The sequence below is a fragment of the Strix uralensis genome, chromosome Z, assembly GCF_047716275.1.
Source record: "Strix uralensis isolate ZFMK-TIS-50842 chromosome Z, bStrUra1, whole genome shotgun sequence".
Classification (NCBI taxonomy): Eukaryota; Metazoa; Chordata; class Aves; order Strigiformes; family Strigidae; genus Strix; species Strix uralensis.
This window is the reverse complement of record NC_134012.1, coordinates 90,935,006-90,951,979: the sequence shown is the minus strand read 5'-3', so window position 1 is coordinate 90,951,979 and position 16,974 is coordinate 90,935,006. Positions and strand designations below refer to the sequence as shown.

Here is a 16,974-nt window from a genome sequence, read left to right as displayed (position 1 = left end):
ATGAGATCAGGGGATGGACGTCTGCAATCACATTTCCTCCTGAGCCAGGTTTATTTTGTCAGTCCCCGAGCAGCCCCGGGACAGCACAGCGCTCACAGCCCCACGGGGTTGGGCTGGGGTGGGGGGGACGACAGGGGCCAACGGCTGTTTTCATTCCTCAGCCAAAGACTATCACAAATGACGCAAGTTCCCAAAAGAGCCGGGCAGGGGCGCGGCGGGGGATGCGTCAGCTGGTGAGAGGCAGCCAGATGTGCTCCAGCAGCTCCAGGGCTGCTGCCCCACGGTGATACTGCCAGGTTGCAGCCCCACAGCAATGGCCTGTGGTTGCCCTACAGTGAGTGCACACCCCAGGGCTGTCATTGCCAAGATCCCTGTCCTACTTGTGGTGCCTTCAGTGTCCCTTCGGTGTCACCCAGACACCCATGCTGGCTGCCCTGGGGACAACTCCACTCGTGTCTGGCGGGGAATCTGGGGATGCTCCTGTTCGGCAGCAGGGCTGCTGCGGGCCCACCATGGAGGGGCCCCTCTTTGCAGAGCCTGCGCTCTGCGGCACGTCTCTCCCTTCTCCCCGCAGCTGCGTGGCAGATGGGCTCAGAGGATCCCCTGCTTGGCGTGGGGCCGAGCGCCCGGAGGGAGGAGCAGTCCCCACTGGGGGCCCCAGCTGGCCGAGGCCAGAGGGGCCGGGCACATCCCCAGCCAGAAAAAACAAGAGGCCCCCAGGGCCGAGCACGCAGTGGCCCCGGCGGCACGCACCGCAGAGCTCTGGAATAACAGCCCTCGCGCCGGAGCATGCCGCGCGTTATCAAAGGGCCCTTCTTCTGCCCGGCCTCCGCGGGGATGGGGCCGGGGGCCCAGCGAGGGCGGGCGGCAGGGGAGCGGCTCCACACCTGCGGGGGAACCGACTGTGCGCAGCCAGGCACCGGGCCCGCCCCGCCCCGTCCCAGCCGTGGGGGTCCCTGGGGCAGGGGGCACACCCGAGGGGGCGTCACTCGGGTCGAGTCACGGGGAGCGGCGTGTCCCCAGGTGCCCAGTGCAGGGCACGTCCCTCCTGCCGCCCCAGGCGGAGAGCCTCTGGGGCCACCCCTGCCCCCAGGCCAGGCCCTGCGACCTCTCGCTGGGCTCAGAGCTCCTCCCCGGCCCCCGCCGGTGGCGGCTCCAAGGCAGCCCGGGGCGAGGGGGGGACACGGACCGCCCAAGAGCGGGGACACACGACCCACGGCCCCCCCGCCCCCGATCCCATCCTGGGCGCAGCCCCGCGCCATGCGCCTTCCCCACTTCCTGCCTTGGCCACGCCCCCTGCCACGCCCCGCCACGCTAATCCTCCCATTGGCCCCGCCCCGGGGTGGGCCATGACACGCCCCTTCAGGCTCTCCGCCAATGGGAGGTGCGCACGCACCCGGCGCCACCAATGAGCTTGCGGCCGAGGGCGGGACGCGGGCGGTGTTTACCGTCACCATGGAGACGGAGCAGGGTCAGCCCCGCTCAGGCGCCGTGGAGCCGTGAGTGCGGCGCCGGGGTGCCGAGACCCCCCGAGGGTGGGGGATTAAGGGGTGTAGGGCCTCAGGGTGACCCCCGAGGGAGACATTTGCCGGGCAGGGGGCTGGGGGGGTTGGGGGCAGAGCCTGGGGAGCATTGAGCGGACAGGGGGGCATTAGAAGATGGGGTTCGAGGTCATGGCGTGGTGGGGGGGGTCGCACCTGGGGAGGAGGTAAGGGGCAGAGCCAAGGTAAGGGGTGCTGGGGGTGCAGGGCCCCGGGGGGGGGGCACGGGGCGGGGGGGTGGCACTGGGGGGCAGAGCCTGGGCTGGGGACACTGGGGGGAGGATGTTGCTGGGGAGGGGGGCGAGCAAGGGGGGAGCCGGGAGTTATGGAGGGGGAGACCCCTCTGGAGCACAGACCCAGCAGCAGGCACTGCGTCTGCCCCCCAAAGGGAGAGGAGTCACTTGTCCCCCACCACGGGGTGGGGGTGACACTGCAAGGGACCTGGGATCCCCAGCCTCAGCCTTGCCCACACTGACGAGGGCTGAGGACATGGTGGGCAAGGTGGGGGGTGTGTGAAGGATGTTCCCCACCCCCTTTCCTCAGGGACTGTCCCCACCTGCAGGGTGGCTCTGACCAGGCCATACATGTCCCATGTGCCCTGGGGAGACACCACCGTGCATGTTCAGGAGCAACATCCTCCTGCCTGAGGTGCTCAGGGAGAAGCTCCCGTGCCACAGGGAGACACTGACAGCCACGACCGAGGTACCCCAGGAGATGTCAGCCACAGCTGAGGTGCCCCAGGAGATGCTGTCAGCCACAGCCAAGCTGCCCGCTGAGGTCCTGACAGCCATGCCCAGCACAGTGCCACCCACTGAGGATGGGAAGGATCCCTGTGGGGTTGAGCAGCCGCCCTGCCCTGGAAAGTCGGGGACTTGCCCCAGCGAGGTGCCCCCCATCGTGGTGCCAGTGCTGCCTGCCTCCCTGCAGACACCAGCAGAGCAGCACAGCCAGATGGTGCCTCGGGGGAGCTGCTTGATCCACAACTGGCAGGAGGAGGTAACTCCCCACGACTGCCTAGGGAGCCATAAAGGGAAATGCCCCTCCAGACCTGCCCCATCATATCCCACGTGCTGATCCTGTGAAGACCCTCCACTCCTAGGCAGCCCTCTCTCTTTAAATAGCTGCCCTTGGCTTAGCTAGCGCTTGCTGGATGACCTTGAGCCCAACAGGATGGAAAAGGGATGAAATTCAATAGCATAAGAGCATGAGCAGGCATGTGGGGAGTGACGGCAAGGCTTTGGGAGGGGAGTGGGGAGCTTGCTGCTAGGGCAGCGGGAGCTGGGTGTCACAGCCCATTGCAGGGATGTGGGGATGCCTGCTTGGGCAAGCCAGGCTGGGGGGAACATGAGCCAAACCATGCCACAGCCTGGGGAACACGGTTTGTTCAAGTGCTGTAAGGGTGCTTGCCCAGCTGTAGGGCAGCCTGGGCACTCAGGGGTTGGGGCAGACGTATGAGGCTGGCTGACCCTGGGCAGGCAGGAGAGGTCAGCCCTGCCCAAGCTGTAGGTACCCCAGCTCCAGCTTTCCCGGGGAGTTGGCTGGTAGCACTGTCCCCTTCTTTTTGCAGCTTGTGCCTCCGCAGCTGCTCCCAGGGCTTGTGTCAGGCACCTGCCTGTGTGACATGTCCTTAGGTATGGGGCAGTGCCCCTAATTTGCGGATGCTCATCAGGAGGGGGTGACTCACCATCACCTCCCAACCCTGCCCAGAGCCCCATGGGACTATCAGAAGCCTAAAAGCCAGGAGTGGGCAGAGGCCACTGCAGGATGGGCTCCTGCCCCCTTCCCGCAGCTCCCACTGTTCATCCCCAGAGAGCCACGAACCACCTGGACTCCATACCAGGGTGGGAGCCGGGCAGCGAGGGCTTCACCTACCGGCATGGCCACCATGGGCTGCTGGTCCACCAGCTCCTCTCCTGGCCCACCGACAGCAGCACCACGAAGGACACCTACCGCCTGCCACACAGGGCCCTGCTGCTGGGGCGAGGTGAGGCTGAGCCCCCTCACCCCTCCGAGCTGTGTGACCCCCCCCAAAAGGCAGCAAGGGGATCCTAGCTGCGGGGCTGATGGCACCTTCCTCCCTGCAGGGCAGCGGAAGGCCATGCTGGAGTCCATGCTCTACCAGAAATACAGGCAAGCCCGCACCCCTGCGTGCCACCCACCTCTGGAGCCATGCCCCGGACAAGGGGACCCTGCTGCGGGTGCCTGCCCGGGGTGGGGGGAGACTCTAGCACTGAGGGGTGCAGGGTCTGTTCTGGCAGGAAGGAGATGCTGGAGAAGATCTGTCCCCAACGGATGCCCATGGAGTCGGTCTCCACCACACACCAGGACTACCACGCTGGGGGCTGCCAGTTCATGCCACTGCCCACCACCCAGGTACAGGCAGGGGACAGCACCCCCCTGCCCCCAGCTTGCAGCAGCCCTCAGGGAGCCTGCAAGGCTCCTGTGTCCCCCCTGGCCATGCTGTCCCCCCTGCCCACTGTCACATTGCTTCCACCTGCAGCCCCACAACTACTGCACGGAGCAGCCCTGCAGCTTCTGGCTGGAGCAAGCCCACCGACTGCCTGTAAGCACCCTGGCACCCTGCCCTGGCAGCACCCAGGGGACTGGGCTGCCGACAGGGACCTCTCCGCTTCCCTCCCCTCCAGGGTGTCACCAGCATCCGCAGCGGGGACAGTCCCTTTCGGAGGAATGCAGCCTTCTCTACTCCCATCACCGAGTACCTAGAGCAGCCCCTGCCCTGTGTTCCCCTGAGCAGCCAGCTCAGGCCCCAAAAGCAATAAAAAGCAGGGGGGCTCAGGTGGTCCCAGCGTCTTTGCCGTCCTAGGGTTGTCCTCAGGCTGGGTGTTGGGAGGGGGAACACCATGTCCCTGGCATCCTGATCCCTGTAGGGCCATGCAGCTCAGGCGTGGGGACACCCTCCAGCCCCTCTGCAAGTCACTGCTGCCCCAAAACATGCCATGGCCCCAAGCCTCCCTCCTTGGGCAGGGAGGGAGAACAGCTGGCACAGCCCCATCCCCCAGGCCGTGTCCTCTCCCGGTACCCGAAGCGGGTGACTTGTGGCCCCCTGTAGCCAGGCACAGGTGGCTTCCAGTAAGAGGCAGCAGCATGGCCAGAGCATGAGCTCAGAGGAACGCACCGCAGTCCTCACGCCAAAGCAAACCCCGCCGCGGCGGTGCCTTCCCAGCACCGCCCCGAGCCCTCACCAGCCGCTGCTGGCTCCCCGTCCCCGCACCCCCACCCCACGCCGCAGCTGGACCCCTGGGGTACAATGCTCTGGGATGCTCCAGGCAGCCGTCCCCCACCCAGGCTGAGCTCGATGTTGGGGTCCTCCCCCACAGCTCCCCACCCCGCTTGGCGCTCCAGGGCAGAGCAAAGCAGAGGTCGGGGGACAGAGGGATTTGGGGAAGTTTGTATTTCAACAAAATAGTTTGCAGCGACTCCTATATTTACACCTGGGGGAGGGGGGGTATTTACATGACCCGGTGGGGCTATATACAGGGGAGGGGGAGACTGGGGAGGGGGGGAGCCGCGGCACTGAAGCCTGTCCTGGCCAAGGGGTCAGTCCTGGCAGGAGCCCCCATTTCCCCCCTGCCCCGGGGAGGGGGTGACACAGGCACAACTTCTGCCAGGGGCCAGGTACTGAGAAGAGACGGCAAAGTGCCCTGCGGGGCAGCCAGGCCCCGGGGAGTGGCTCAGAGCCAGCTGAGCCGCGGGGGAAGAGGGCAGGGGTGGCAGGACCCCAAAGAGTTGGGGGATAGGGGGTCCTCCCCGGGCTGGATCGGGGCCAGATTTCCCCCCCTCCAGCAGAGGCTGCGGGGGGAGGTGGGCTTTGCTGGTGCCGATGGAGGGGGTCAGGCGGTGCCATGGCCGCCGGCCCCCCATGCCCAAGCCCTGCTGAAGCAGGGGGGCTGTGGTGGTGGTGGGGGGCTGCAGTGACAGGGGAGGTGCCGGTGCATCCCAGGGGGCCAGGCGCTGGGAAGCATGGTGGCCCCATTGGGGTTGGGGATTCTGCCACTGCCGCCGGGCTCAGATGACTTTGGGGTCTTTCCTCTCACCCAGCAGCCAGTATGTCCGCATCTTCCCCTTGCCCTGGGGGGTGGAGGGGGGCGTTGAGACCCTCCCCACCCCTGGTGCTGCTTCTTGAGTGCCATCCCCAGCACCAAGGGGGACAAGGGTTCCCAGCCCCAACACACCCACCCATCATGTGCCTGCCCCTGCGGCAGGAAGGGCTGGCACTCCACCAGGGTCCCCATGCTCTCACCTTCATCTCCACATCCCCGCGCAGCTCCAGCTCAAAGCAGCCAAACTCATCCAGGACCTCCTTGGTGGTGGATGAGACGTGGATCTTCAGGGCTGGGTGGCACAGAGGAGCAAAAAGGACATGGGTGGGTCCAGGAGTGGGGCATGACCCATGGCACTGGAGCAGACCCCAGCTGCCAGCCCCATGGCTCACCCTGGCCATTGGACTCCATGCGGGACGCGGTGTTCACCGTGTCCCCGAACAGGCAGTACCGCGGCATCTTCAGACCCACGACTCCGGCACACACAGGACCTGCGGGCACAGAGATGCCCAGAGCTGCTGTAGGGTGGGTGGGCAGGCGAGCATCCCCCAGCCACAGTGCCGGCTGGCGCCAGGGCTCACCAGTGTGTATGCCGATGCGCAGGTGGAGCTGGTCATTGGGCCGGTGCCGGATCTTGAAGGTTTTGACGGCCTCGAGCAGGGCCAGGGCCATACGGACGATCTCACGGGCATGCAGCTTCCCGTTGCGCACCGGCAGCCCCGACACCACCATGTAGGCATCCCCAATGGTCTCCACCTGCAGGGTCAGGGGAGCGGGTACACCCCAGGCTCCTCGCTGTCCGCCCTCACTTCGGGGGGCTGCACTTGCTCACGCCCCCCCCCTCACCTTGTAGACATCAAAGTTGTCGATGATGGCATCGAAGCAAGTGTAGAGATCATTCAGCAGCGTCACAACCTGGATGAAGGAAGGGTGTGTGTGGGGCTGGGAGTAGGCATGTCCCCCCAGCCCGAGGGACGGCACTGCCGGGGTATGAACCCTGCTGCCAGCCCCACAGAGGGGGTGGCCTCCCAGCCCTGCTCTCACCTGCATGGGCGTGCTCTCTGCCGAGAGGGCGGTGAAGCCCACAATGTCGCTGAAGTAGATGGTGACGCTGTCAAAAGCCTCGGCCCGCACTGTCTCCCCACGCTTCAGCTGCTCCGCCACGGAGCTGGTGAGGACAGGGGGGATGGTGGTGGGCTCCCACCCCAAACCTCCTGCTCCCCCTGTGTCCCATGCCCTACACCAGCATGGAGAGCTGGCAAGGGACCCCATGCTTGCACAGCAGCGGGTGCACGCTGACCCCATGCCAACCCCCAGACCCACACGCTCCCATCTCTCCCCCTCTCACTGGGGCAGAATCTGGTAGAGGAGGTTCTCTGCCTTGCGCTTCTCCTCCAGGTAGGCCTGTGTCCGCTCTTCCACTAGCTTCTCCAGGTTGTTGGCATACTGCTCCATGCGTGACAGCAGGTTGTCCAGAATGCTGGTGCTGCCCTCCCTGCAGGGGTGCAGGCAGCTGACACCGTGGGAAGAGATGCCCTCCAACCACTGCCCCCATGGCTGTCCCTGCTCCTGCCCAGGGCCATCTTCCCCACCCGCCAGCCACTCACTTGTTGAATCTGCGGATGAAGATCTTGATCTGGCTGAAGTCGGGGCGCTCGGCCGGCTCCTGCGCCCAGCAGCGCTCCATCAGCACTGCCAGCTCCTCGCTGTGCACCCCGATGTCGATGGAGGGGCGGAAGAAGGGCTTCTGGCTATTACGCACCTTCTGCACTATCTCTGCCAGGGGTGGCCAATGGTGAGCACTGGACCACCCCTGTGGGGACAGGACCACCCTCCCTGCCCTCCACCCTCACCTTTGGGGCTCAGGTCCATGCCCTCGATGTAGAACGGTCCGTTGCGCAGGGCGACCTCCTGCACGATGATGCCGAAGCTGTAGACATCAGCTTTCTGCATGCCGGGGGTGGGCAGCCGCCCCTTCTGCAGCAGCTCCGGGGCTGTCCACAGCTTCTCTGGTGGGACACAGCCATGGGGTGGTGAGGCAGAGCCACCCCATCCCCCAGTGCCCCTGAGCAGGCACTCACTGGCATAGAGGGCATGCGTGTCCTCGCCATCGCAGGGTGAGCGGAAGCTGGCCAGCCCATAGTCGGTGATCTTCAGCACAAAGCGGCTGTCCACCACGCAGTTGGATGACTTGAGGCTGCCGTGGTGGCCGATGATGCTGTTGTGCAGGAAGGCCATTCCCTGGGACGGATGGACATGGTGAAGCTGGACATCTCTCAGGCACCTCCCCCAGCCCCTCATCCCCCTCGCTTGGGTACCTTGACAATGTCGTTGATGAGGGAGTAGCGAAACATCCAGTCCAGGTTGATGCTCTCATTCTCCAGGACATCCTGAGGCAGGATATTGAGTGGATCCCGCCAAGCACCCAGGGAATGGTGGCACCAGCACCAGCCTCACCAAGCACCCAGCTGCGGGGGGGCTCTGCAGCACCCACCCCCTCCCCTCCACCAGTCTCTGATGCCTGTTTGGGCAGCTCTGCTGTGAGTCATCTGGGGTTTGGGTGGCCACCAGCATCTACAGTCCTGTCCTCAACACCCAGCCCAGCAGGGTCACCAGGAATGTCTAAGTGTCACCCCTGGTGCCCCCAAGCCCCCCTACCTGCAGACTGCCCCGTGGGCAGTACTCGGTGATGATGCAGATGTTGGGGGGGTCGATGCATGCTCCAATGAAGCGGGTCAGGTGGTTGAACTGGATGTCCCGCATCTGGAGGTGGAAGTGGAGCCAAGATGGGCTTGAGCTCAGAGGGGACAGGCTGCTGCTCTCACCAGCCCCCCCCACTGCTAGGACCAGTCCCTGCACCCCCAAGAAGGGTGCCCACCCCGGCCCAGACCCCAAACCTACATGTTTCAGCTCGAAGAGCACCTGTCGCGTCAGCTCGATGCGCTTCTTGTTGATGTGCTTGATGGCCACGACGTTGCCCTGGGGTACCAGGAAGAGAGAAGAAGTGGTCAGCACACATCGGGCAGATTTGGGGAGGGGAGGAAGGTCCCAGCATTCTGTAGGGCTGGGGTGCAGCCAAGGGGGAGCACTCCAACAGAGCGGGGGGATTTCAGGAAGAGAGCTCAGCTCCCTGCCTGCTGCACTAACCTTGAAGTGGCCTGTGTTGGCAAAGATCTGGTACTTGCCATGGGTGGTCATCAGGGAGCCGTAGCTGGAGCCACGCTGCGGGGAAGGAAGGGGTTAGGGATGGGGACCCTCGGGCGGGGGGGTGACAGACACCAATGGAGCAGGGCAGGGATATCCAGGGCTGTGCAGGGGATGGTGCAGGACAAGCTCTGAAGGGTCAGGACAAGCTCTGCATGCTTGTAGGGAGGGTGAAGACTATAGGATGAGGTATGGTGTGCTGCAGGGGAGGTAGGGGATGGATAAGGTGTGGCTGTGTAGGGGATGGAGAGCCACGTAGAGGCTCGATGAGGTATGGTGCTCTGTAGGGTATTCAGGGCTGTGTAGGGGATGGATCAAGAGTGGCCCTGCAGGGGATGGAGACTCACGCAGGGGACGGATGAAGCGTGGCTCTACTGGGGATGGGGAACTGTGTGGTGCTGTGTGGGGCTGTGGCTCTGTAGGGGATGGAGGGACACATAGGGGATCAACAGGGGAGGAGTGTCATGCAGCGCAGGGGCACGGGCAGGAGGAGGGTGGTGCCCCCAGGCTGGCAGTTCTCACCAGGGACAAGGTGAGCCGGCTGCCTGCTGCCTTATGGTACCGTTCAGGACTCCCGAATTGCAGCTCATCCCAGCGGATCCTCCAGAGCATGCTGGCAAGCTCCTTCTCCAGCATCAGCTTCCTGGGGGGCACATGGGGGTCAGGCCCCCATGCCCCTTGCACTGTCTGCCCCCGCACCTGGCTGAGGGCACCAGGCAGAGGCTCCCCCAGCCCCAACTGACCTGAAGATGAGGAAGCTGGAGATGCCAAACATAACGAAGGTGAGGCCGGTGCCCAAAGCCACGATGGCCAGCATGGAGAGGGGGGCTGCAGGCAGGAGGGGATGTCAGCGTGGCCAGCTAGCCACAGGTACCAGGCTGCCATGCACCCACATGGAAAGGTGCTGGGGACCAAGGGATGTGGGGACCAGAACACCCACTTTTATCACAGGAGGGGTCATCCACATCAAAGACGCAGGGTGGGTTGTCCAAGGGGGGGGCCCCCTTCACCCAGGGGATGGGTCGTCCCAGCCAGTGGATCTGCTTCTCCACACCCGAATAGTGTCCCACCACCTACGGCAGAGAGAGCTCAGCCACCCCAGCCCCCAGCATCCCATCTCCCACCCCCAGCTGCCAGAAGGATCCCAGTGCCGGCCCCCACCTCATATTGTCCGCTCTCAGGGTCGCCCATGGCCCATAGGTTGAAGTCGGTGTCCCGGTCATTGTTGCTGTCCATGCTCACCAGCCCCGTCACCCCTGCGGGAAGAAACAAGACCCAGGTGGGACAGGGACCGGCTTCCACTGTCCCTGCAGCACCCAGCTGTCCCTGTCCCACCATTACCTTGGAACTTGCGGTCCCGCATCTTCTCGATGATGTGGGTGGCATTTTTCTTGGAGCCGCCCTCCCGCAGGGTCTCATTCAGCACCATGGCATACAGCAGCATCCCATCATAGAAACACCCCGCCACCAGGTTCATCTGCCGGGGGGAACATCAGCACCCCCACAGCCATGTGCACAGGAGCAACCCAGCCCCAGGACTCCCCCACCAGGGCCAAGCACCCACCCATGGGCCCATAACCCCACTCCGAGGCCAACACACACTCTACGGGGATGGCAGTGCCTGTGGCTGTTCCCACCAGAGACAGCCCCTCTGGCATTGCCTGTGGCCATGTCCCACCCTCTGCATCCTGGTGAGGTGCCACAGCCCGGTGGAGAGGGTCCCCACCACCCCATCACACAGAGGGACTCACTCACCAGAGAGTAGTTGAGCTGCACCCCAAATTTCTGCTTCGCTCGCAGGATGAGCTGGGTTTGGAAGTGCTGGTACTCAGGGTTTTGGGGCTCATAGTAGGTGATCACCAGTACCATCTGCAAACCGAGCACAACACCTCGGATCACACAACGGGGTCAGGCCAAGGAGGTCCCCATCGCCAGGCAGGCAGGCACAGCTCACCTGGAAAGCCTCGCGCAGCCCTGAGTCCTGTCCTGGGCTCTGCTGCCAGGGCTTGAATGGGTCATGGGAAGAGTCACCCCGCAGGCTCTCCCCGAAGACGTCCAGGTAGAAGAAGACATAGTCGCCGTTGGTGAGGTTCTCCCGCTGTGCCAGCTGCATGATCTGCTGCAGCATCTCCGGCGGCCCGCAGAGATACACCACTGCCGGCGAGACGTGGGGCGTCAGGTGGGCAATGCCACCCCACCCCAGGGCACCCCACGCAGGTGTGGGGAGGGCTGCTTTCCCTTGGGGTGATGGGGCAGAGCAACTCCAGGGGCACAGTTGGTGGCTGAGGGGAGGATGGAGCAGGCGGATGGGGCAGTGCTTGGCTCACCACCTTCTCGTGCCACATGCCCCAGGGACACAGAGCCCACTCAGCCCCATTGCCCTCGCTGTCCCTGACCTGCTCTTGCCACATCAACCACCTTGGGGTGAAGGGGTAAAGGAGAACAGGGGAACCCTTGCTCAAAAATATGAGGCAGACACCCCACGCACAGACCCCACGCGCCCTGCTCCAGCATCCATGCGCACCCTGCTCCAGCAAAAGCCACCCATGGGATGTCTTCCCCATCATCTTCCCCAGCTGCTCCCCATCAGCCCAAGCCAGGGGCCGGGGGGGGCCGGGAGAGGCGTCGGGGCTGTGCTCCAGAGGCCCCTGGGGAACTCAGGCTGGGGAATGGGACAAACCCATGTTTGGGTTCGCAGCCGGCCAGCCCTGCGGCAGGAATGCGCAGGTTCCCGGATTCCAGCACCTTCGGCGGCCGCCGGCGTTAATTGGAAACAGAGCATCTCGCTGGTGCGACCCACACGGCAAGGGGGTGCCCGGGCCCCGTCTGGCCGTCCCGCATGCCCCCAACTGCTGCTGGGAGCTCATCCAGCTCTGATGGGATGCCCACCCGGCGTGCTGCGTGGGGCTGGTGTGGGGCTGGCACAGAGCACCACAGGCCGTGGGGACGGGTGCCTGAGAGTGTCCGAAACCCCCCCGAGCAGGGGCCCTCCTTGCCCTTGCTGAGGATCCTGCCACTGCCTCCTCCCTCCCCCCGGAAAACCAGGGCCCCTGCTCCAGCCAGCCTGGCTGGGAACCCAGGATTGAGCAACGGAGGAGGCGGCGGCGGCGGCGGCGGGTGCTGGAGGAATGTCACGCTCGGGCGCTGGCCCCAGCACACAGCCCTTCTGCATGGGGCCCAGCACCCCAGCCAGATATGGAGCACGGGGAGAGGGCTGGGGACAGCAAGGAAGCTCCTGCCCTGGGATGGGGTCTCTGCTGCTGGAGGGCACCCAGCCATGCAGGCAGGAGGGCTGACAGGGTCACCCACAGGGGCAGAGAGGCAGCCCGTGGGTGGGAGAAGAAACACAGCAGAGCCACCTTGGGCACGGGGAACCCACAGTGATGTGGGGAGCTGCTCCTGGGCATGGGGGAGAGGGAAATCACAGCAGCTTGGGCTGTGCATGAGCAAAAGCCCGTTTCAGGGTCTGAAATGGTTTCCCTCTGAGTGCTGCAATACCTCAAATAAACACTCTTGGCTTCCTCACTTTGCTAGTCCCACACCCAGAAATGTGCCGTCCCCAAATTTCTTGGCCAGGATGGGCAGCTCAGCATCTCCCCGGCACGCAGAAGCTGAGGGTCCCTCCATGGGAACACAGCACAGGACCCTCCCCATCCCATCGCAGGCGCCAGGAAAAGGCAGCCCGTGGCACCACACGAGCTGGAGAGCCACAACAGCTGGTGACAGATGGTGGGACACCCCGTGCAGTCGGCCCCCGTGGCGGCGGCGGCAAAAGCCCGCCTGGTCAAAGGCCACTGAGCAAGGGGATCGATGGCGCCTGGACGGCTCCCCGGGGACACGTTGCAGGAGCTGTGCAGAAGGAAAGGGTCAAAGCTCTCCATGACACTGGCAGCTGCCTCCAGCTGGCAGCCTCCTGCCTGGCCAGCAGCACCCCTGCCTGTTCATGCACCCCCCAGGGGGTCAGCGAATGGCCAAAGGCAGCCTCAGCGTCACCAAGCCAAGGGGAATGCGGTCCTGCGAGGCTGGGGTGCATGCAACCCCCAGGCATTTATTTAGGGGGTGCCTGTGATGCAGGAGGCAGAGTGCACAGCCCCAGGGGATGGGCAGGACCCTGCGCCTGCAGATGGGATGGCAGGACACTGCCTGAGCCCTGCGTGATGAAAGATAACCCTAAACTGAGAGCGAATCCTGATTTCAGGCAGCAAATCCCTGCAAATCCCAGTTTTGAGCAGCCCCACCAGCACAGGGCACTGCAGTGCAGAGACCCTTGCCCTGGCCAAGCAGCTGTCCCACGCCCAGGGGTATTGTGGGGGTGAGGACCAAACACACTCCCCTCCCAGCGGCAGCACCCAGCCATCTCCCCAGGCAGGGGACCTGGGCTTTGCAGGCAGATGCTCTGGTAATTCCCTCAACCACAGCTCTAATTATATCAGTGCTTTTGCAAGTGGCAGGAGAAACGTGGGCCTCTGCACGTCACCCAGACACCGGTGAGAGGGGCAATGAGAAGTGCGAGGTGGACGTACACATGACAGGGCGATGCACCCACATCCCCCTGTGCCCACTCTTTAGAGCCATGAACATTGGGGATCGGCAGCGTTGGGGTCACATGGTGGGGCAGGGAAGCAGCTTCCCCCAGGGAAAGTTTACCAAACCCTTGACTATCACCTGGGAGAAGGGAGGTGATGCCAAGAGTGATGACATGTGGTGTCATTGTAGGGCATGGACATGGACGTGGCTGTGACTGAAGCTCCTGCTTCCCTCTCCATGCCATGCCAGGCAGGGGTGGGCACCCCTGGCACAGACTTGCAGGGTCCCCACTCCCTGCCCCATACCCCCGTGTTAGGAAAGCACCTAACATCAGCATCACAGCCCTGAGCACCCATCCCTGTGGGGCCAAGCACTCAGCCCCACACCCTGCCCCCATCTCTGGGCTGTCACCAGAGGGGCCCAGATCCCCCTGCATCCCGGCTCAGAGGGCTCCCAGGTCTCTGCCCACGCCTGGCTGCCTCCCCCAGCGGTCATGACCCCCTGCCTGCACTAGGAGGGATTGATTCCCATCGGGGTGATTTACGGCACCAGGCCGGAAATGTTGACGGGACTCGCTGATTTTAGCCTTTTTCCCTGCACAGCCCTTTGCCCCTGCCCCACGCAAATCTCTACACCCCACGGCTGGTGACAGCACACACAAGGGACCTTCCATCCCAGCCCCTCAGCCAAGCAAATGAGAGGGTCAGCCACAAGCTTCTCAGCTCCTGCAGCCCACCATGGGATGGCCAACCCCGTGGACGCAGCCCCACTGGCATCAGCCCAGCCTCAGTGACTCCAGTCCAGCACCCTAAGGCGCCCCAGCCATGTGCCCCCAGCCTGGTCCCACACAGCCTTGGCTATGTCTCCCGTTGGCCCATCTGGCTCCACTCGCCCCAGCTCGATGTCCTTCTTAATGACACAGCATCTCAGGATCCATTAAGAAGCATCGTGGAGCGGCTGGCTCCGGGATCGATACATCCCTCTCATCAATAATGAAAAAGCATCAGGCTGCCCTTGCTCTCCAGCTGCCTCCGTAAGCCCCTCCATTTCCTCCCACTCCCAATATAGCTGCTCTCCTGGGGCACTCACAAGGCACCAGATTGATTTATCCCTCCATCGGCAGGGTGGGGCCATCCCCAGCCCCGTCCCTGGGGCACAGCAGGGACGGGCACAGCCTGGGGCACCCAGGTGCCAGGCTGGGGGGCTCTGCCTGAGCATGGCACGGCCGCCTCGGCATGTCAGCACCAGGCTGCTTGGGGCACGTAACCACAGCCAGTGCTGCCCTTCAGACGGCCACGTCCACACCATCACCTTCACCCTCCAAGGAGGCGGCTGGGTCCTGCCTGCCCCCGGGGAGGCCCCAATCCTGCTAATGCAGATGGTGGGGTGGCCCCAGTGCCGCTCACACCACACGTCCGACCAAGATGAGGGCCCACCCTGGCTCTCCCCCAGCACAGGGTGACTAGGCTGGGCAGCAGGGAGGGGGACCCTGTGCCCTCCCCGGCTCTGGACCCCCCCACTGGCACTGGGGTGGCCTGGGGTTCTCAGGTCCTGCCTTGTCCCCTGTGCACCCACTTCCCCGTGCCGGTCCCACTGCTCCCCCAGCCCCACTGTGACAAAATGTGCCCACCCCTCGCTGTGCCCTACATCCAACCTGTTTTGCCCACCCCTCCCCATGCCCCACAAGTCTCATGGTGCCCTCTGCCCATCCTCATGCCCCACACGGGTCCCACTGTGTCCCCGGCCCCTCCTTGTGCCCCACACGGGTCCCGCTGTGTCCCCGGCCCCTTGCCGTGCCCCACACGGGTCTTACTCTGCCCGCCCCCTGCTGCACCCCACATGGGTCCCACCATGTCCTTGGCCCCTTGCTGTGCCCCACACGGGTCCCACTGTGTCCTTGGCCCCTCACTACATCCCACACAGGTCCCAGCCGTGTCCTCAGACCCTCACAGTGCCCCACAAAGGTGCCACTGTCTCCCTGGCCTGGTGCTGTGCCTCACAGGGATCCCACTGTGTCCCACCTTGCTGTGCCCCACACGGATCTCACTGCCCTCTTAGCCCCTTTCTGTGCCCTGCATGGATCTCAGTGGCCCCCTAAACCCTTGCTGTGCCTCAGACAGGTCTCACTGCCCCCCTGACCCCTTGCTGTGCCCCACATGGGTGCCACTGTGCTCTTGGTCCCTCGCTGCGTGGGTCTCATTGTGACCCCATCCCCTTGCTGCACCCCAGATGGGTGCCACTGCACCTTCAACCCCTTGCTGTATCCTACGTGTGATCCACAGCACCCCAGTCCCCTCACTGCACCCCAGACAGGTCCCACCGCACCCCCAGCCCCTTGCTGTACCCTACGTGTGCCAAACAGCACCCCCGCCCCCCCACTGTGCCCCACACGGATCCCACCGCATCCTCCGCCCCTCGCTGTGCCCCGCGGAGGATCTTACCTCCTCCCCGAGCCCTGCGCGGTTCCCCCGCAGGAAGCCCGCTCCGCGACCCCCCTCCCCCTCTCCGCGGGCGCTCAGCCTTGTCCCACGCCCCCCCCCCCCACCCCCACCCCCGCCCCACGCCGCGCCGCCCCACGCACCGCGCCCGTTGGCCTTGATGAAGTGCACGGCGGTGTCGGGGCCGCCCTCGTCGGGGGAGTAGATGTGGTGGCGCACGGTGAGGTTGCTGCCGTCCTGCAGCTCCTGGTAGACCCCCTCGACGGTGAAGTAGTAGGGTCGGTCGTCGGTCTTGCGGTCCACGTAGAGGAGGACGGCGCGGGCGCTCCAGTTGAAGTGGGCGTGGAGGTGGGAGACGAAGGCGCCCAGTTTAGGGGCCGAGGGTCCGGTACGCACCGTCGTGCTGTAGTGCTCCCGTTTGCGGCTGAAACCCGCCGCCACCGCCCCGCCGGTGATGAGCGGCAGCCGCCAGTGCGAGGCGAAGCGCCCCACGGAAGCGGCGGGGTAAACGCATCCCGGCCCGAAAAGGACGTCGGGGTCGTGGTAGAGCTTCAGGTCCACGGCGTTGAGCGGTGCCACGTACTCGGAGCAAGCGCCCTCCAGCTCCGAGCTCATGAACTCGACGCGCACCGAGAAGGGCCGCGGCAGCAGCGGCGGCTCGCCCCGCTCCAGCGCTTCCAGCGCCAGGCTCAGCGCCGGCCCCACGCGCGGCCAAGCCCACGCGTAGCTCACGTTGCGCTCCGGCAGGACCACCGCCACCGTCAAATTGGCGACCGTCCCGTCGGGGGTCACCGCTCGTCGCCGCCCCCCTCCCGCCGCCGCCGGCACCGGCAGCACCGGCAGCAGCAGCAGCAGCGGCAGCAGCGGCGGAGCCATGGGCCGCGCTGGCTCCTCCGCCCGGCCGCCGCCCGCGGCTCCTGCGCCCCGCCGCGCCCCCCGCCCCGCCGCTCCCCGCCCTCCCCCCGGCGGCACCGCCCCGGGCCGGCCAGCGCCCTCTGCCGCCGTTCGCCGCCCGACCGGACGGCACGGGGATGGGCGGCACCGCGGGGCGGGGGCGGTGTCCCCAAAGAACGGGGCTGGGGAGGGGTGCGCCGGTGCGGAGGGAGGGGAGGGGGGCGGGGGTGTCCCCGGTAGAGGGGAAGGGCTCTGGGGTTCCCCGGGGCGAGGGGAGGGCTCTGCGGGTCTCGTGCCCCCCCCCTCCCC

The 16,974-nt window shown here is 65.3% G+C and overlaps 2 protein-coding genes across 5 annotated transcripts; one reads left to right on the top strand and one right to left on the bottom strand.

Annotated features, from left to right (window-relative positions):
* Positions 1-1,473: 1,473 nt before the first annotated feature.
* Positions 1,474-4,337, top strand: SPAG8 (sperm associated antigen 8). Of its 4 annotated transcripts, XM_074856268.1 has the most exons (8): positions 1,474-1,499; positions 2,104-2,318; positions 2,469-2,537; positions 3,351-3,525; positions 3,626-3,671; positions 3,800-3,914; positions 4,042-4,104; positions 4,187-4,337. In XM_074856268.1, exons 2-8 carry the CDS (start codon positions 2,133-2,135, stop codon positions 4,319-4,321), a joined length of 789 nt encoding a protein of 262 aa, XP_074712369.1. In that variant the 5' UTR covers positions 1,474-1,499; positions 2,104-2,132; the 3' UTR covers positions 4,322-4,337. The 4 variants fall into 4 exon arrangements, with proteins under 4 accessions (XP_074712369.1, XP_074712365.1, XP_074712368.1 ...); XM_074856264.1 differs by having other exon boundaries at positions 2,104-2,537; XM_074856267.1 differs by having other exon boundaries at positions 1,494-1,535; positions 2,104-2,537.
* Positions 4,338-4,972: 635 nt separating this feature from the next.
* On the bottom strand, positions 4,973-16,647 carry NPR2 (natriuretic peptide receptor 2). Its single transcript, XM_074855320.1, has 22 exons — positions 15,915-16,647; positions 10,761-10,960; positions 10,562-10,675; positions 10,148-10,283; positions 9,968-10,062; positions 9,747-9,879; positions 9,550-9,634; positions 9,329-9,449; positions 8,750-8,824; positions 8,504-8,581; positions 8,261-8,365; positions 7,921-7,992; positions 7,684-7,843; positions 7,456-7,611; positions 7,210-7,378; positions 6,951-7,097; positions 6,647-6,770; positions 6,449-6,517; positions 6,184-6,358; positions 5,995-6,093; positions 5,803-5,894; positions 4,973-5,630 (listed from the first exon to the last, which is right to left on the bottom strand). The coding sequence occupies exons 1-22, from the start codon at positions 16,645-16,647 to the stop codon at positions 5,568-5,570; spliced, it is 3,201 nt and encodes a 1,066-aa protein (XP_074711421.1). The 3' UTR covers positions 4,973-5,567.
* Positions 16,648-16,974: the final 327 nt, after the last annotated feature.